At 32.6% G+C, this 21,897-nt stretch overlaps 1 protein-coding gene across 1 annotated transcript in view; it reads right to left on the reverse strand.

Annotated features, from left to right (window-relative positions):
• LOC123669325 (protein Wnt-6) overlaps window positions 1-21,897 on the reverse strand; it is a 60,627-nt gene that overhangs the window by 19,799 nt on the left and 18,931 nt on the right. The window contains exon 2 of the mRNA XM_045602934.1: window positions 14,277-14,497. Coding sequence (XP_045458890.1) covers window positions 14,277-14,497 — 221 coding nt within the window. The remainder of the gene's footprint in view (window positions 1-14,276; window positions 14,498-21,897) is intronic.

Below are 21,897 nucleotides of genomic sequence, written 5' to 3' on the forward strand. Positions count from 1 at the left end.
TTTTTTTTATTTTATTTTATTTCGAATTATTTTATTTTATTATTATTTAATGAAATAAACAAAAACTTATTCAATAATTGTATTATAAAAAATTCAAAGCTTTATGAAGAAATATTGTGTTATTTATTGTGTACTGTACACAAAAATATGACACGGTACATGAATAACACAATATTTCCCGTATAAAATAATTAATCCAGTATTAAATACAGTATTAGATAATAATTATTACATTTAGAAACTGATTCGCTAGCCCGGATTAATTATATGTATTTGCAATGTAATTTAGATATATCGCAGAAGAATAAAATTATTCCAGCGGGATTGTGAAGAAATAAGCAAGTTGGTATTCGTGGTGTCGGCAGTAACTATATTTTATACGTGTTTTAACAAATAACATCCGATACAATGTATTAATGAATGATTAAAAAATATATACAAAATAAATCCTTTAAACGAGAGAATAATATCTTTAAACGAGCAATTTTTGTATATATATAATCTCATTCTTGGCTAACGGCTCCAACTAGCTAGCTAGGATTCATGTTTAGAAAATGTCGTTTTATCATTGTTTTCTTGCAATGAAAAACTGCTACCTACAATATTATTACAATACTAATGTAAATTTCGCCATTCCTTATAAGGTTATAATTGCTCAGGTGGGAAATCGGGCTATCCAGAATTTAGATGACCCAGGTTCGAGTTCAGATGTGTCCAGTCAGATTACTTTTAATTTTTTATCTTTATCTAACATATCGAGCAAACCTCGCTCATCCAGGCACCTACTATATAATTAGATAATAAAACAAAATTTTGTTTAGTTTATGTAGTCTCATACAGTTTATTTATTTTAAAAATAAAAACAATTGCAAGTTCTAAAAAAGAAAACCACGAATCCTTAAGAACCTAAATACAAAATGAATATCTAGAAGCACATATAATACGCGAAACATAAATTTTGTTTGATATATAGGCGCTTAAGTTATTTTATTTCTTATATGTATAACATAAGTACTTAAATATTATTTTATGAATTTCAACAATAATGAATTTGTAAAGTATCAATATTATTTTATGCTGCTATTAGTATTACTATTTTATTTCCTCAATAAATGGTTTTATTAACGTAAACAATATGTAATAATTTTTATTTATATTTTAATTTTAAATTAATCAATTAAGTCCTATATTTTTAACGTTTAAATTATTTAAATTAACGACTTCCAGGATATTAGGAAGTATCAAAAATAAAATAACAGCAACAATAATAAGTTGGTAAAATAACATCAGATGTCTCTAGTTTTAAAAATCTCAATTGAAATCAATTGTACAGTACAATAAGAAAGCTACATAGTAAATTTACTAAACATTTTGATCAATTATTGATTAAAATTACAAAACTGTATAGTAAAATTACCAATCAAATTTTCTGTAACTGCTTGGTAAATTTCCGAAAATATTTTGTAATTTTATCAAACTCAATTCAAGTTAATTAAGTAGTATAGTTACAAAACAGCATAGTAAATTTACTAAACATTTTTATGATCAATTATTGATTAAAATTACAAAATTGTATAGTAAAATTACTAATCAAATTTTCTGTAACTGCTTGGCAAATTTCCAAAAATATTTTGTAATTTTATCAAACCCAATTCAAATGAATTGGTTGGTGTAGTTACGAAACTGCGTAGTAAATTTACTAAACATTTTTATGATCAATTGAATAAAATTACAAAACTGTATAGTAAAATTACTAATCAAATTTTCTGTAACCGCTTGGTAAATCTCCAAAAATATTTTGCAATTTTATCAAACTCAATTCAAGTGAATTAAGTAGTATAGTTACAAAATAGCATAGTAAATTTACTAAGCATTTTCATGATACATTCTTGAGTAAAATTACAAAACTGTATGATAAAATTACTATTTAAATCTTCTGGAACTGCTTGGTAAATTTCCAAAAACATTTTGTAATTTTCTCAAATTGAGTTGAAGCATTCTGTTTAGTAAATTTACTAAATTGTTTTGCGTTAAAACTTCCCACACATTTTTAGTAAGTTTACCAAAGAAATTTTTAACAGTGTAGGTAAGTATTAAAAAATTGAACTAGCGAAGTCATATAAGCGATTTATGATCTAGACTTGAAATGGTTGCTTTTTGCATTCGCCATTTTTGAAAATAATAGTTAAAACGACTTTCATCAAATATTATAAACACATATGCTGGCTTATAACTGTAAAATAGCTTATTTTGTTTTATAAAATATAACAATAACGACATAGGCCTCCTTCTCCATCCATCACGCTGCTCCACTGTGGGTTGGCGGATATGTTCCCTACTATAAGTAACGATCGCTATCAGGCTTTTATGATAACAACTGGGATCGACAGCTTAGCGTTCTTTCCGAGGCACGATATGGAGACTCACAAAGACAGACATCCAAACCGCAAAGAAATATTTGTACACTTACAAATATCCATCCCGAGCGGGAATCGAACCCTCAAAGCGTCGGTATTTTAGGCTTACTCGCACCACTACACCAGAGCGGTTGTTGAATATAAGTAATATCCAAACTAGAACGTAAACAGTTAACAAAATTCGCATAAAACATCTTAAACAAATGTCTCAAAGCGAATTCTTGCACGTAACGCCTTCAACCCTGTGCCTTTAGGACTTGAGTGAAACATGGGATGTGATGTTTCCTAGCCGAGCTGTCAAGTATCGTATGTCATGCGAACCCGCTGTCATAAACATGTACACCACCTTACCACCGCTCTTGCACCGTGACCCGCTCATAAAACGATCCTGCTCTCTTTATTACCCTAGTAGCAAGCACATATTTTTTATAATTAATATGCAAGTAAAAAAACGGGTTTTGACAGTATTACATTTTAACTTGATTTTTTATTTTATAATTTAACACGTTTAGACAAGTATTTATATGTAAGTTTATAGAGAAAATCTTTAGAATGCAATTACGCAGCAAGATAAAAAGAGGAATGATAGCAACTAAAAAGCGGATCACAAATACAAGGACAATACATCGAGTTGTCAACGCGACCGCATCGGAATGCTTAAACGAACGCGAACATTTTATCTCATCTGATTAATTCAAATATTTAGCGCAATAAATACGCGCAGGGTGAGTGGGGGTGGACGCGGCTCGTAACGCTGTCGCGGCTGTCAGTGACTCTGGACAGCGGACGGCGCATGCGAGCAATTGCGTCAGTGTCAAGCTGACAGCACGGGGCCATTGTGGGCCCTTTGGCCAATATACGAGCGTCGCGCGGTCACAACGACCGTGCACCTGATTTATCGACGTCCCGCCGAGGCCCAGCCGACGCGGGGCCCGCTGTCGCCGCCCGAATAAAGCGCATTCTCACGCTACTGAACGCACGCGAACGCTCCCGTCTCGTACCCGTATTTAAATTGAACGATCGTTTCTCATTCCTTTCCCCCAGATATTTTACGTCAGGTAATACGATACGACACTGTCCGGCTCTTTCTGCAGTTTTCGCGTTCCTTTTTCCCCTCGACCCACTATTGTTCACTTGTCAATTTCTTTAGCTAATGCGAGTAAACGTCTCATTATGCGGTGCGGTGCGTCCACGACGCGCATTGCGTGTTGTGACAGCAACCACCCACCGGAAGGGGCCGAGCGTCATTCAGCCGCGCACAAAACGCGAATACTTTATTCAAAGTACGTCCGATGGTTAATTTGAATGGATTATGCCCGTTTAATGGGAATAATTAGCTATTAATACGAGAAACGACAACGACGGTACATCTCCGTTGTAAGTGATTCGTGCAGTTAACTTTTGTTCTCATAGTTAACGCCTAATTATCGCTGTACACTACTTTTTAGGGGAAATCGAAAACGATAACATATATAAATCTGTGTACTATCGTACATCTAAAAGATAATTAAAAATAACTTTTGCAGTTCAAATATTTTTGTAGTAATCGTTGTCGTCTTTATGAAAGATATGAGAATGTCAGTGACAAGTGTACACCTGTCGATGTTAAGCGCGAGCCCAAAAACCGCAAATAACCAGTAATGTGTATCCACAACAATTAACTTAATAACGCTTTACGCAGCAATCAAAGTATGTACCGTATTCCCTTAAATGTCATTTAAAGAAAAAAAAAATATTGTAGTTTTGCAGCCTATTTTAGCGTAGTGAGGGTATTTTCTTTAATTTGGCATCGGCAACTGGCGACAGTGACAAGTGCGGATTGTCGGCCGCTCGCGCGCGCCTGTCACTCGTGACGGACAGACGGCTGTCGTCGAGAAAAGGAAAAAATAAAAGTGGAATAACCCTGCACTTCATTGCAAGTGAGATAGATATATATATTTAAATCGAAGATGAACGAGACGTTCGACTTTGAAAAGACAAGCTGAGGGGTATTCTTCGAGATGGTCGCGAGATATCTACCGATAATTTTGTGCTTGAATCGTCGATTTCGTCTCGAGCTTGATGATTGACTTTTAAATAATTTACACGAGCTGATGAGGAGATGGCAAAACAGATCAAAAATTTAAAATTGTAACATAAATAATTTTTGATGTTTCAAAAATTCTCTTATATAATACGACCCAATGAAAATATTAAAAAATTAATCATCATTACGCATAATTGAAAATGTACACGTAACATTTTACACAACAAAATAATTATACGGTCGGCCTTAGTAATTTTAACGTATTCCTTAAGCCACCTAACGTATCGAGCTCCAGTTCGATTATTGCCATTAGCATATCTGGAAACGTATTAAGATGTACTTAAATTTTAAGTATTGTAAGTGGTTGAACCCAAAACGATAATCGATATCGTCGAAATTACGACCGTTATCCGCGTGGAGGCTGGATGGGAGCGACCATAAGAGTGAACAGATTAGATATAAAGAAAATACTTCCCGGATATTACATTATAATTAAGAACATTTACGTGTTAGGGGCGCCAAATTTATCGCCGAGTTTTTTGTCGATATGAAGCCATCGCCGGGTATTTATGTGAGGATATTCGGGTACGTGTGAGGTCCGAATGCTGCAGTAGTCGGGTTATCTTGTGGTAATCTTTACGAGTCCCCGCTGACTCCTCTCGGCGACCTGTCGACACTTAATGGCTCTCTCAGATTAGTATACAGCTTGAGACCCCAATATTTTCGGAGTCCGTGTTTTTCGGTTTGTTTATAGCTTAATTAGGCTGTTTTGTTTAAGTGGGAATTGGTACCGTCGTCGGTCTAGCCAGATAAGGTGTCGAGGTATTTACGATTTGATATCACGGGACTGCCTTTGATTGCGGGTACGGTGTATTCGTTTTGTTATGATCAGTTTTTATGTCACCGCACCATTGAAATTGGGAGCTTTAAGGGTTTGTTTATCTATTTTCATAAGTTTATAGATCTGTGTGTAAACATTAACGTTTCTCTTTTTATTATCTTCTCTGTCTATCATACTATGATTAGATATCGTCTTTATAATATTTTTACCATGAGAAAAAGTAATTTAATAACTTATTAAGGAAGTGAACGAGAATTAATTAAACTAGATATTAATTAGAGCACTGTACTTATAACACTATACTAATAATAATTACGGTAACGACACATAATTTATATAACACATATGACTAAAAATACTTAAAGTATATTTAACAAAATACATCAGGAACTTCATTAAGAGTTATATCACGGCCGCTCACCGGTCATCGGACAGTAAGTATAGGTGTACGATAAGGCAATTTAAATAAAAATGAAATCCTTTTTCATTGATAAAGATTTGACACCGAAAAAACAACGAAGCAAGGAATGCAGGGACTTACTAATGAAAGGGACCAATTAACGATGATTATTTTTTTCTCATGGCTAATGTGATACAGCGGGCTTATTATTTTGTATATTAGTTTATTTTTTATTGAAATAATTTTAATATTTATAAAATTCGAATAACAATTGGACATATGGGATACATTATATCGAGTCTAGTATGGCTTGCTGTTTGGCTAACTTTTATTTCAATTTGCCTACATTTTTACTTTTAATATGCGAAGATTAATAGTTTCTTAAAAGACGCTTATCGTTACATAATTAAAACTTTAAATTAATTAATACTACGAAATTAATGTTTAATAATTATAATAAGTATATGTAAATATCACGTGAAATTATTTCTCAACATTAAAATATTTAATTAAGGTCATATTTAACAATTTTTCAAGTAAGGTCAATGAGGAACACGCTGTATGCATCACTTTTTCTTGTCACCAAGTGATAAAAATCCGGGACTAATTCAATGCCGTGTGAGCCACCCATAGCTGTTCACATCAATTTATAGGCTTTTAACCTAATTTGTTGCTTTGCTCCCCCGTATTAACCGCCCACGACTGCCATCTTTGTTTAGCGATCGGTATTAATTACATATCCCGTCATAAATTATGCACAGTAAACATTTGTTCTACCGTCGACTGATGCAAGCTAGTTTTACAACTATTTATATATGGTTTTATAGATGACTAGTAGCCTAACTTTAGCCCACAAATAACATAGTAACGTGTATTATTGAACATCAAATACAAGAATTGTTTATTAAAACATTTTTAATAAAAACAATATTGATCATAATAATATTAAATTTGCCATTTCATATTTATTCCTTTTCTCTTAACAAATAAAGTAATAAAGCGAGAGACTGAAAGAGTAATCACTTTATTTTATTCACAAAGGAATAAGCACCAACTTTTTAAATAAAGAGATATATTAAATTTTATTTGAATTAATAAAGTTATCAACTAACCGAAACCGCAAGTCAATGGCCCATTGTAAAGAGTCTTTTGTTCTATATGGTTGAGAACAAATTCAACTTACTGCTATACAGCGGATTGACGGGGCAAGGAAAGAACTATCAGCGATATCAAATCAAATAAACAGAAAATATTTTAAATTATATTAATAATGCCCTTATTTATCTTCTTTGTTTTTTATACGTTAAAAAAAACGCTAATTATATGAATTTATGCAAAATAATATATTTGTTTTTTTTTTTTTATACAATGATAGGCTTACGTTTGACCACTATTTCACCTGTTGATAAGTGAAAATGCGGTCAAAGATGGAGCACCCTTACCTAGAAGTAACCTATTCACTCGCGACTTAAAGATCCGGAAACACAGATTGTATACCTACTGCGATAGCAAATGTTTCATTTATTATTTAAATAAGTCTTATTTATTTCAAACGATGATTTTAGATTAAACGTCCAATCAAATAATTAATTAAATCATTGATAAAGTCGTTGAATCATTTTTATCTCTTTCCCAATGCGGGATTAGGATGAGGTCCGTAGCTGATAATGTAATCGAACGTCATTTTAGCCGTGACGTGCCCAATTATTTTGTAGATAAGGTTGAAAAAAAAATAACTTCTTGACCACGGGTTGGCGATCACAAATGGTCACAGACTGAAAAGGTTATTATTAGGTTATATAGGCTATTGAGGTGGCGGTCACGCTGGTGATTTTTGGATGTTATCCGCCAACCAGCAGTAAAGCAGCATGGTGGATTAAGCTCTGATCCTTCTTCTACAAAGGGAAAGAGGCCTCTAGGCCTCTGGGCATATGCCCAGCAGTGGGAAATTACAGGCAGAAGCGAATTAGATGTTTGGCGTGGTCCGGGTATTTTTAGGCTTATGTAATCATGTGTTTTTCCAAATTCCCGATACATAAGTCAACATAAGTCAATACTAGTGGGTGCCTTTGAATATGATATAATCTGTGCAATAAACCTGTGTATGATAAAAACTAATCAGCATACGTCTAAACTTATACACATACACACGCATGCACACATGAACGCACGTAAACAGAACGCACACACACACACACACACACAAACTGTTACGAAAAATTAATTATACACCTATAATATTTTTAGGCCACTGATCTGATGACTCACCTCATGTAATATTAAAAAAATTAAGTTTAATCGTAGAAATTCTGTCTGTCTTTCTACGTGTTTTTTTCCGCGTTACGTCGTAAGCCTAACTTCGCATTTAAGAAACGTCCATATGTACGAGTATATGCATAAATTGTGTAATTTAAATTTGTCAATTGCTTACTTTTTTAGTTAATATAACTAAAATACACTTACAGAAGATTTTATTTTCTTACTACTTTAAACAGTACAAAAACGATTTACTATAGCTCGTATTATTTACAAAGAAATAATTGCCATATAACTCTTTTAAATATATCGTCTTATTCATAAATATTTCATTAGTATTAACGATCAATGATTGGTAATTCATATTCCCTGAGCGATTTATTGATATGATTAAATAGGAATATTTAATTGATTGATACGCAATTCCGTGTTGAGAAGCGATTGATTTATAAACTTATTTGTTTATTATAAGCTCTTTAAATACCAAAACTTGTCAATATTGCGTTCGTATTTTCCTTAACCTTTAAAACAGCAAGATTTACCCAAGTACGCACATGTTACATACATTAAGTGTACACAGCTTAGTATTTATATATTGATAGGGGAAGCAAAAACTTTGTACCCCTTTTTAAGAAAATTGCGTGAACGGAGGATTATGACATTTCGGAAACTTTTCGTTTATATAGAGAAGAAGGGCATAATGTTAATACTTTTTTTAAATATGCATAAAGAACATCAAATCAATAATAATAATAAAAAACATTACACATAAAACCATATATTTGACACACACACGCACTCTTTTGTTTATTATTATAGAAGTATTTTCTTTGACAACAGAACATTAACATTCAAACTTACAATTTAAATTAATTATGGTCGAATTTAGACCACTGGGCGACCACTAGTATAGTGTAAAATCGTAATAGCAAAATTTTTCTTTTACAAGAGTATGTTAAGGTTTTGCTTTCCACCTTTTGAAGTCAACTAATTGTTTGGGACTCGTTTTGTATGACATTTATGAACACCTGCTAGTTTGCTGATTATTTCCAACTAACTGACATATCTAGGTATATTGTTCGAAGGTGAAGGGTTGAAGAATTCCGTGTTCCTATGACGAACAAGGTGATGTTATGACAAATTTACATTTGAAAGTGCCGACTTGGCAAACCCCTAACCAGGTGAAATGATGTCTAAGGATATTATAAGGTAAGGAAAGCCGTTAGCTTTTTAACCGACTTCCAAAAAAGGAGGAGGTTCTCAATTCGACTGTATTTTTTTTTTTTTTTTTATGTATGTTACATCAGAACTTTTGCCCGTGTGGACCGATTTCAACAAATTTTACTTTAATCGAAAGGTGGTGTGTGCCAATTGGTCCCATTTAAATTTATTTGAGATCTAACAACTACTTTTCGAGTTATATCTAATAATGTGTTTTTACTTGACGCTTTTTTCGTCGACCTACGTTGTATTATACCGCATAACTTTCTACTGGATGTACCGATTTTGATAATTCTTTTTTTGTTGGAAAGGGGATATCCCTAGTTTGGTTACCGTGATAAGGAAACTAGGATCTGATGATAGGATCCCAGAGGAATCGAGGGAAACTCTCGAAAATCCGTAATAACTTTTTACTGGGTGTACCGATTTTGATAATTTTTAATTTAATCGAAAGCTGATGTTTATCATGTGGTCACATATAAAGTTTATTGAGATCTGATAACTACTTTTTGAGTAATCTTTGATAACGCGTAGTTGCTTGACTATTTTTTCGTCGATCTACGTTGTATTACTGGTCGATGTAATTGAAGTCGGTTTTTTTTTCGTTTGCGAGCAAACACAATTATTACGTAATATGACTTTCACTTTTATAGAACCCCTCAGAAATGTTACGTTCGATATTGGATGACCGTCGGGGGTTGAAGAAATAGAATAAGAAGAGAAAAAAGATGTTTTGATTTATATATCGTGTTATTTTACCTACTGTGTCCGTATCTTTTAACCAAATATGTCGTAATTCAGAAATAAAAGGATCAAATTAAGCTATCTTTCCGAGCAATAAAACAGTTAATTATGTACCTTACATTAGCAAAACAGATCCCAATGTCCCAAAAAGCCTCAAAAAAAGAAGCGGTGACATTTAAATAAAGTCGTATTTTATATTCGAACAATATATAGACGAGTATAATTTGTTTCTATTTTTTCTTTTAAACAAAAATAAAATAACGATAAAGTGGCGATAACACAAAACGTCCTAAGAACTCGGTAAGGTGAGGGTTTACGAATATTTTCAATATGCAGGCGAATTTCTGACATATACCGCTTAATTTACACTAATGAATACCAAATAAATGCAACGACGACAACTAATGGTCAGCGTTTAGGACCATAGTGATGTTAATTTAAGCAAAACAATATATCGACAACATATATTACGCTTTTGACAAATTCAGAGCGCTTTTATGCAAGAATTTAACTCATTCGAATGCGATACGATCTTTTAGAGTATTTTAAGTCAAACACATAAAGTTTTATTGTATTTTTTTAGGAATATCGTCCCTAATGAAATATTAAATTGATATTTTTTTGTGGTATTATTTTTTTTACGATTCGAAGTAATATCATCCATTGTATTAACGTATCTCTACAACGAGTAAGTTTAGGATTAATGAGCGGTCGCATAAAAATCAACTCTTTTAGCCTAATCGAATTAGGCACTAATAGCTATCTGTGCGATTTAACACATCTTGCATTCTTTTATCCGTCGACTAATAAAGCTGGCAGGTAGCGAACCCGGTCTGACGTTACCTAAACAAGTTAATTTCTGTTTGTTTCAATTTTACATTGGCAATCACGATTTTAATAGCGATCATTACTGCGATCGGTATATATATATATAATTATGTTTATATTATATAATTTTTTTTTTTTTAATAATAATGCAATCGAGTAAGTTTTTTTTGATTAATTAATTTTAATTATATGATATTTATATTTTTATGTAAGTACTAGCGACCCACCCCGGCTTCGCACGGGTGCAATGCTGATACTAAATATACTACAGAATGTCTTTATTTATAGTGTGAAGCTAGGTTTATAGCATGATTATTATTAACATAATAACAACAACATTCAAATATGCGTCGTTAGATTACGCGTTGTTACAGAATGCGTTGAAGAAATAAAGGTTCACTGCTCGTCCCCCGTAGGTGATAGCGTGATATTATGTAGCCTAAATGTTGACCCGACTTCTTAATAATATTCGTGCCAAATTTGAAGTAAATCCATGCAGTACTTTTTGAGTTTATCACGGACATACATACAGACAAACAGACAAAAATTCTAAAAACCATATTTTTGGCTTCGGTATCGATTTTAGATCACACCCCAAGTATTCTTTTAAAAAAATATTCAATGTACAGTTTTGACTTTCGTACCATTTTATTATATGTATAGATTAACTAAATAAAATAATTTAAACAATCCAGAAAAATTAGGTTCTAAGTTCATTTCAGATCATATGTACTATTTTTTATAACGTTTTAAATAGGTAAAATACAGATTGGAACAAGGCGGTGAGTAGATATTGTTTGCATCTTCTAAAAATTAAAGTAAATTTTATATTCATTCTATACTATCAAGAAAAACTATTTAAGACTGTGTAGTATACTGATGTATAGGTAGTATGTATACATAGACATATGTGTATAATTAGTATTTCCTTTTTAGGAAAACAAGACCTACTCTCAGTGTGAATGTCAAATACGGATTAAGTTAATTTTTCTCACCTTGTCTTTAACTATTTTGAAAAATTCATACATCCTAAGTCATGCAATAAAAAATATTTATTATCAAGAAATACATCTTTAAAAGTGTGTGATTTAATTTTTATTAGTGTTATATAATTATAAAATAAACTTGCAAAAATGAACGAGACGTGCAAAATCAATAAATTTTGGTGTTACCTATGCAAATGCCAATTGTCAGTCTGTAAATAAAAATAAAAACCACAATAACACGCAAAAATTTTAGCATGCGCGCACAATATTAGTAATTATTATTATTATTATATTATTAATTATTAAAGACGAAAACTCAGTTTCACTTTTCTATAGGTAGATTATATTTTAACTCATCTCAGGATTTGTATTTTTAAAACTATTTATTTATTTATTAAACTTTATTGCATACACAAAAAAGAAGATACATTTTAGAATGATTAAATACAATATTATTTTCAAATACCTTGAAACTGTAGGTGTAACATACGAAAAATTAAATTTTATGCAAAGTTCTGATTTATTTATTACTTATTTAAAATTATGAATAATACAAATTGTCAATATTTTTTTAGAATACTTGCTTTATCAAACGATTTATAGTAATTTTACAATATAAGGGTAAAGATTGAAACTTTTACTTTCATCAAAATCCAAATTATCTTCATTTATTCTTAAATTATTGTCTTCATTATTTATTATCTTCATTATTTCAAAAAAGGCTTCTAAAGCACTTTCGAATCGTCATTTTACAAATTAATTATTTTTAAATGTGTAGCTTAAATGCTACTACTGTTTCGGGACGCATATTCTGCAGGGACAAACCGGCAATAAGCTTCGCTGGTAACGCTTCAGTCTGTAACATCCCACTGTTGGGCTTAGGCCTCGTTCCCCACGTAGGAGAAAGATCAAAGCCGCTGCTCCAATGTGGGTTGGCGAAGGTCTCTACTAATAGTAACGATCGTTATCAGGTGTACATGATAACAACCGGGACCGACGGCTTAATGTGCTCTCCGGGGCATGGTGGGGAGACCCACAAGGACTGCACACTAAGTACAGTGTCACTAAGTCCACACATCTTTATTATCTATGTAATTCAGTCGCGTTAATAAGCTTTAGCTATTAATTTCTTTTTAATACAAACTTTAAATTTATTCTCAGACAATTTCAATATCGTTTATGGAATTTTATTATACATGCGAATACTATAACCCAAAAAAGAGACTTTTACTTTGCGCAGAATACCGGTAAATAGACTATCGAACTAAATCAACATTTTAACCGACCTCAAAAAAGAAAATGGTTCTCAATTCGACTGTATTTTTTGTGTGTGTTACGTCATAACTTTTTACTGGGTATACGGATTTTGATAATTCTTTTTTTTAATCAATGTGCTTGTCATGTGCATACATTTAAAATTGATCGAGATTTGATAAAAGCTTTTTGAGTTAGCTCTAATAATGCGTATTTACTTGACATGTGTGTGTCTGCCTACGTTGTATTACATGTCGATGTAATTGAAGTTGGTTTGTTTTCGTTTGTAAGCAAATATAAACAGATCTAACTAACCTTTTAAGATTATGAACTTGAGATGAAGAAACGATAATAGCCTTTGGCCATTTCATTATAATATACTAGCTGTGCCCGCGACTTCATACGCGTGGAATTTTAAATAAATAAATTTCTAAAATATAAATAGCCTAAGTTACTCCTTATTACATCAGTTATCTGCTAGTAGAAGTCCTGTCAAAATTGGTCCAGCCATTTCAGAGATTAGCCGGAAGAAACAGACAGACAGACAAACATTGTAAAAAATGTTTTTTCTAATTAACTATTTTTTTTTTCGTTTAACTTATTTTTTTATTAAAATTAGCAGATTAGTAAATATTGTTTATTTCAAATTAATATTTATTTATTAACATTAATATTGAATATTTATACTTTAGGTATTTAATGACAATTTAGTATAAAGTACAACAAAAGCGAGTAAATAAGGGATACATTTTATTATATACGAGTATAATCTGACATAACATATTTTCTCTAAAACTTCTATTACCGATGAATCATAATCTAAAGTAACAGCTTGTACTGTGGGTCAAAGACTTCTTTTTTTACCAAAGACAAGGTCACGGAGCTTAATGGAATAATTATGCGAATGTATTCCTACGTGTCTCAAATACTCTTCCGGCAAATTTTCGATAACATCTCAATTTTAACACGTTACCAAGGACGTAAGATCAATGTTGTCTGTTTTCTAAATATCGTAACAATTTTTTTATACCACAAAAGAAGCGAACAGTCGTACGGTCCGCCTGATGGTAAGCGGATACCGACGCCCATACCTGTATTACCAGAAGCATTATAAGCGTGTTTCTGCATTTATTAGAAGCTCTGGTTACTTCACCCTCTACAGGAAAATATAAGAGGATGAGGTAACCAGTCGGACCCAGTTGGACTGCCTGAAATTTAAACTAGACATTTTCAAATTTGTCCAAACTCAATAAACCTTTTGGAAAAGTACAACTTATTAATAAATAGTTATTTATATATTTACCCCTCATGAGTATCTTCCTCATGCTTCGTCTCTGCGTAGTACAATTCCAGCGGCGGTTTCTGAACTGATGAGCACACTCCGTCGCCCCGAGTGTGACTCCACGGCTGATCTCCTTCAGTAGACCGGTTTCGTTCCGGCAGATCTGTGCGAGACGACCACGTGTGCGTCGGTTCTTTTTGCAAACCATACGAGGGTCCAGGATTACTGCGCTGCCAGACGCCCTGGACAAAATAAAGCATATTAGCTTAGGCTTTAAGGAAACCTAAATGACTAAATGGCAAGCTGGGAGACCGAAGGAGTAGCGGCAGACCAAAGCTCGGGTAATTGGGTGAAGTGGAATAAAACCTAAAGCTATTAGTATCAAAGCTATAAGTTGTATGGAGAAAGCCGTAGACTAATTGGGCTGGAGAAGTATTCTTGACAAGGCCGAGATATACCCGTGGCTATAGCGTCTTCAATAATAATGATGAGTGTGACATTAAAATATTACCTAATTTTGTGTTGAGCACAACCGGGTGCGGACCACAGCATACTATTAATTATATAAATTCAAAAATAGTCTTATGATAATAGATGTGACTGATCCACATCAGACTCTTAAAAAGGTTGTTAATATACTTTGGCCACGAAATCGCAAAAAATGAATAGGTGCAAATTAAAAAAAAAAGGTGATTTTAGCAATGATGTTGAGCGAGTAAAAATGTGTAAACACAAAAACATAGTAATCGTAGTTGGTAATAGGTATATCTAATAGTTAACTACCAAAGTGTGTACTTTTAAACTAAGAATTCAGAACTCACATTTTAAACTCGTAAAGGGTTGTATAGAAGATTAAAAAAAAAATAACAATAAATTGAATGAAACTCAAATTTTTTTGTCTCAAATATTATTAAATTTGTTTTTTTAGCTAACCGCGAGTTAATATTGTTTTCAAAATCGAGTAGCTGATGGTGAATGTAATTTATTTTCGCATTTGTTTATTGTTTACTTTTTTCCGGCATATTAAGTGGGCGAATTTTCCTCAGCGATCACTTCAAGGAATATAAATACGTCAAACGTGGCGAACTTGTATCGGAACATTTTCATCCAACAATCTTAATATATATAAATCTCGTGTCACAATGTTTGTCCGCGATGAACTCTTAAACTACTTAACGGATTTTAATCAAATTTGCACACCGTGTGCAGTTTGATCTAACTTGAAAGATAGGGTATATTTTGTTTTGATATATGTAATTATTATATTTAAGAAAAAAAATAAAGCGATACGAAGTTTGCCAGGTCAGCTAGTAAGATTTAAAAAAAATAACAATAAATTGAATGAAACTCAATTTTTTTTGGCTCAAATATTATTAAATTTGTTTTTTTAGCTAACCGGGAGTTTATATTGTTTTCAAAATCGAGTAGCTGATGGTGAATATAATTTATTTTCGCATTTGTTTATTGTTTACTTTTTTCCGGCATATTAAGTGGGCGAATTTTCCTCAGCGATCACTTCAAGGAATATAAATGCGTCAAACGTGGCGAACTTGTATCGGAACATTTTCATCCTACAAGACGGTTCTCATAAACAATTATGACAAATCACTACTACTATAGTTACATCACAACTTTATGTACCTCATACACTTATTTTTATACAGTAAAACGATTTATTTATCACTGAGTTTTATTTTAAAAAAAAACACCAATCAAGCACCCAAATGTCGTTAATTTCAAATTCAGAACGTTCCTAATTACAGAAACGGTCGTAAAAATCGTCTTACTACAAGTAGTGTTGTACTTCGAACCGGTAAATATCGATTTACGATCCGCCACGGGATTTGATGAGAGACGAGCGCCAGGTCGCGCTGATGGATCAATTGTTTACTCTATAGGAGTTCATTGTCAGAACACCGAGTGCGAAGATAGTTCAAATAAATTTAGACGTGTCTGAAGACTTTACCGGGAACCCGGTTTCGATACAGATCGATTGCATTACATTCATTTTAATCTATCGAATTGATAATAATGGGCAGACGTCAGATTAGAATTGAATTCGATAGATTGTCCCTAGTTATGTGGAACTGGTTTGATCGTTATGGAAAATAGAGGTATCAACCGGAGTATCAGTTACCGTATCTTTCTTATAAAATATACCACCGATTATCTCGAATAAAAAAAAATATTATTCTCATGAATGTGGTATATGTACCTATATTAAATATCGTAATAATAATTAATTAAAATTTGAATGCGAAATAAATTTGGCTATCACCGTCGACCTAAATTACTCAACATTTAATATTTTTTTCTTGTTACATAATTTTGTGGTGATAATTATATAGCATACGTTTGGTAAGCGTTTACCTAAAGATAATAATCATAAATAAGTCTTAAATATATGTTACAATTCATTATAATGTTAACATTATCACAAAGTACTTAAAAGTTAAAAATCCATCAAGTTAAGTGATAATTGGAAAATAAGTAAAAATAAACAAAAATGACAACTAAATTTCGATTCAATCGATTTAAGAGGCTCTCTCTGCAAGTTTAGTAAAAATATACTAAAATTTTCCACCTTCAGAAAGAAATACTTTAATTTACATATATTCTTGCATATACGATAAAATTATACAATGCAAGTGTTAACTCTAGTTCCAAGAAACATTTTAAGATCAATTTGTTCTTACTACATTAATATGTGTATTTTTTTGCTGTCGAAATGTTAACCATATGCTTTTTGTAGATAATGTAAGAAAAATAATAATCAATCACAACTGGTGTTATTTTAAATAGTAGGGGAGAGTGGGGTAATCACGGACGCGGGGTAATCGCGGGAACGTTCGTGTGGCTATGTTAGAAAAGGGTAGAAGATATTCCAAGTGATGAAATGGTGAGTCTACCCCGAACGTAGTGCCGAACAAAGAGTGGCAAAGCAACAACGCACTCGGTGTACAAGGTATGTTACCTTTTTGTTTTTTCGACAATTTCATATAATTTTCGATTAAAATTGAATAAATGTAAAATATTTTTGGTGTGACATAAAAATTCGGTATTTTTTTATAAATTAACGTCTAATTCAAGAACGTTTTTAAGGACTTGCCACGTGTATCACGCAATTCTAACTTTAAAAAAATATATAGTTTTGTGTTACTGTGTCTGTTGGGTAATGACGGACGATTTGAGTGGGGTAATCCCGAACGTTCGTAATTATCCCTAAACAATTAAATTATTGTCTTTTATTTTATAATTTATGTCCAGCAGTCGACTGCGTTGCGCGGATGATAATAATGATGAATTTAGATGAAATAATTACATTTGTGGAAGTTTGTTTTTATGTTTCTTTGCTTTCAGTCCTGTACCTTCAGGAACTTATTTATACCTACTATGTAAATATGTTTCAGGTGCCACAAAATTACTAAAGTCATAGAGAGAAAACATTCAGCTATAGTAACCAGTAGTCTTATGAAAAATACTTTAGAAGAAAAAGAAGAAAAAAAGAAAAATAAGGAGCACATGAAAAGAAGCGAAAAGGCTGCTAGTTCCACTTAAGGTTCCAAGAAAGATGTAAAGAATCGTCAAGCATTTGCAGATACTGGTATTAAGATAAAGGTTCAATGAAAGGACGTACCGCGCAAAAAAAGGCCAAAGAAGTAACTATGAAAGAAAATGAGTATTTTTGCTTAGTTTGTGATGAAAAATATGAAGATCCTCCATATGAAGATTGGATAAAATAGTACAAATGTAATTTATGGGTCCATGGAAAGTAAACGAGTGGTGAAAGTACATCAAAAGGTTTTATATCTGATGGTTAGATAACGTCCGTCATTAACCCCGTACTGTGGGGTAATCCTGAACCCCATAGTTTTGTTTTCCTATTGATATTTTATTTTATATTGAAACTTTATCCGTGTTGCATATTTGAACTTAACGTTGTTTAGTTGAAGTAAACGTTAATTAATAAATGACATTCGTAACTCAGTCAGGTTTTGTTCAATTTCAGTTTTCCCTTATGTGTTCGTAATTACCCCACGCTCCCCTATACTTGATATTAAATTAATATATTTACTTGTTGTTAAACAACAGCTATGCGATTTCTGTAGAATATATTTTGAATATTTAAGACTAATTTACAACTGATAAAGGATATAGCAGAAATTCTGATCTCGTCGATCAAAATCTCGATACAGGTGAAGCAACGAAGGACATCAACTAATAAAATGTTTACGTCATAAATAATACATATTAGCTATAAAAATTTAAGCCGTAAAAACCACCACAGATGTATATCAGGAAGTTTTGATCTGAATTACTCATTAACTAAAAAGCTAAAGAATTTACATAAAATATATAGGTATATATATTTCGATCGCATATTATAAACATCTAGTAATCGACCTTGCGTTTTTACTACAACAGTTAAAATTCTACAACAGTAAAAGTCTGGAGGAGTGTAAGTTATGACCGACTCCAAAAATGCAAGGCGAACGAAACGATTTTATTAACCCCATACGCTGAAAATGTTTACGCGATTATAACGAATTTTATCACCGGCGTTCTGTAGCAGCGAGATTTACATTACAACGTAATATGGACGGTTAGTCACTTTATAATTTATGTGATAATTATCGCAGAAACGTTAAGTTCGTGTGAAAGTTATAAGAGAACGTGTTGTAGAACAGTTAAAACGAAAACCGTTGTAGCTTGTTCATAATGAAATTGAAACGTTTTATCAGCAACGTTCAACATAAAACCAACAACCAAATCTCTAAATTGACATTTTTTTTAAATTTAAAGCAGTGCCACACCAGACTTTTAAATTGAATAAAATACCTTTAAGTTCAAAATCTCAAAACAAAATCGCATCAATTTAAAAGTTTCTAACATAATACTGGTACAATTCCAGGAGAATCATTACCAGCGCTTACATTAGTTGAATCAATCGGTCTCGAGTGGCGTCTGAATGCGGCCGCGCTGACACCTAGCGACGTCCGTCTCGGCTGAGATACGCACCTTTCAAAATACGAGATTGTGACTCGATCGAGTCAAGATTTCTGAATTGTTCAAAACTTTTTATGGTACTTGTTTTGTATAGACAATAATTTAATTTACCTTTTTTATTATATATGATGGTTGAGCATCGGTGCCGAGTGAACTCATAAGAGTTTTGGATGGGACACTTAAAGCCTTAGATAATAATAAACTGATAAATTTTTTTTTAATATTCATCAGAAACAATTTCTTGTTTTTGCTAATTTCAAAATAAGCTTCAATGTTTAGTGATGAAAAAATATACCTTTAAATATTTATTTATTCTTTACTAAATGTACTTGCAATCGTATACGATTTCGCTTATGTAACTCAGTCCATAAATACTTATAAAGATTTTTGCAACGAATGAAGTCAATAATATATTTTCTTTAGCACATTGTATGCTAAATGAGTCAGTAGGTTCGTCACTTATTTGCCATTATTATTGTCACAAGCTTCCGAGTTACAGTTACGAAATACGTCAATGAGAATTTTCGGTTTATTTTGGCTTCAATTTAAGTGTATCTTAGTGACAGGATAGTTTCAGTGAACTAAGAAATTTTAACTAAAATATTTACGCAAATTTGATCTTTATAGAAATATACTTAAGAAATATAATTGCTTGAATATAAAGTTAATGGAATATTGCCAAATCAGTGACAAACCTCTGTCTATCCAGACGAATAAATTAACTGTGATAAGTTGTATGTCAATTAATTATTCTTCAAAGCACCATCTGGTGAGAAAGTCGGCTAAGCGCAGCGAGGAAGTAGCCTAACGATGGACACGCGTATATTATAACGATTACTAGTTTTTTTTTTATATTTTTAAATATTCACAGCACGCTCGTACATGTCAGATCTTGTTTGATGTAGAACAAAAGTTACCGATTTAATTCCGCAATTTGATTAATTAAAATAACCCAATAAATGTCCGATTCTATTCTAAATTATTTTTTTAAAATATTGTATTTTGTTAGATTGAAATTTATTTTAAAATTTTTACGGTATCTTACTACTTTTTTACATTTTACGTATAATTTATGCTTCGTAGTTATTCTATTTCTTATGAGCATTGTATTGAAAGATTTTAATATTTTCGCAATAAATAAAATAATAATATAAATAAAATCAAAAGCCGCATAAAATAAATTTTAAATTAAAAAAAGTATTGTTTATAAGTAGGTAACTAGCTGTACCCTGCGCGCGTTGCTTCACTTTTTTTTGGTCGTAAGCTTCAGCCTGTAATATCCCACTACTGGACATAGGCCTCTTTCCCCATGTAGAAGAAGGATCAGAGCTTAATCCATCACGTTGCTCTAATGCGGGTTTGCGGATATATTCCCTACTATGAGTAACGATCGCTATCAGGTGCACATGATAAAAACCGGGACCGACGGCTTAACGTGCTCTCCGAGGCACGGTGGGGAGACCCACTAGGACTGCACAAACACTCAGACCACGACAAACACATGTATGGCCAATACAAATGTTTGTCATGTGCGGGGACCGAACCCTCAACCGCCATCGCAACAGGTACAATCCATGGCTGTGACTGTTGTGCCAACGCGGCGTTTTTGGTCGTTCCAACCTTAACCAACCAGAAACCTTTGTGGGCTCATGCACAGTCTTTTGCTAAGGATCATGACATGATCAAATGCATAGTTTACGCTTGTATAAAGAACATACAGACAAACATCCATTATATATATATATATATATATATATAGAAGATAGAAATTTGTTATAATAAATTATTATCACTAATGATTACACCTGAAAAAGTATAAAGATACCGTTGTTGGTCTATTTAGTTTACATTTTTGCATCTCCCTAAATACTTTCCTTTCTTCGTATTACTGTGACATCAGAACGAGCCGTGACCTACGGCAACAATACTTGGCAAGCTCTACCCAGTTTTATTAGACCACACCGATTTATTTACAGTCACTAATTAACCAACGATTTATTTAGCCCACTTTCATTTCTTGGTCTCGTTACGAGCTTTAAGGTTGGCCGATTTACATGATGCTTCTTGAAATTGATAGTAACATTTGCAATCTCACCTCTGTCTGTGACGAATGGATTAACTATCGCTATTATGAAAGGATGACATTTCTTACGAGTAGGTTTATTTTAGCTTTTGTAAGAAGTAAACGGTTTTTAGGCGAAGACTATGTCAAAGTTTTATTACATACTATAAAGGTAGGTAATGTCATTTATTGTTTCGTTTATTTATTGTTAAGTTAAAGTTTTCAAATCCTAGGGCATATCTCACCTACCGTACCGTATTTGATATCAGGCAATATAGACATAGGACCAACGAAGCTAAATATTGAAATTGTCTAGTAAACGGTTAGTTTAATAAAAATGATCGTAACGACATACGTAATACCAAAAAAATAATATGGAACAGATACTATTACTCAAGAAAAAAGAGTTTCATATCCAAAAATCTCTGTCGAGTCACAATCAAACCAAGTTAAACTAGTTCACTTAGCACCGACGATGGTGCGATGGCCTGTCGCGCACGGCGGCCGCCCGCATATTTGTGCTGCGTTTAGCGTGCCCTCGCTAACATGCGTGTCGTTCTGATACGGACTACC

The sequence above is a fragment of the Melitaea cinxia genome, chromosome 3 (assembly GCF_905220565.1).
Source record: "Melitaea cinxia chromosome 3, ilMelCinx1.1, whole genome shotgun sequence".
NCBI lineage: Eukaryota > Metazoa > Arthropoda > Insecta > Lepidoptera > Nymphalidae > Melitaea > Melitaea cinxia.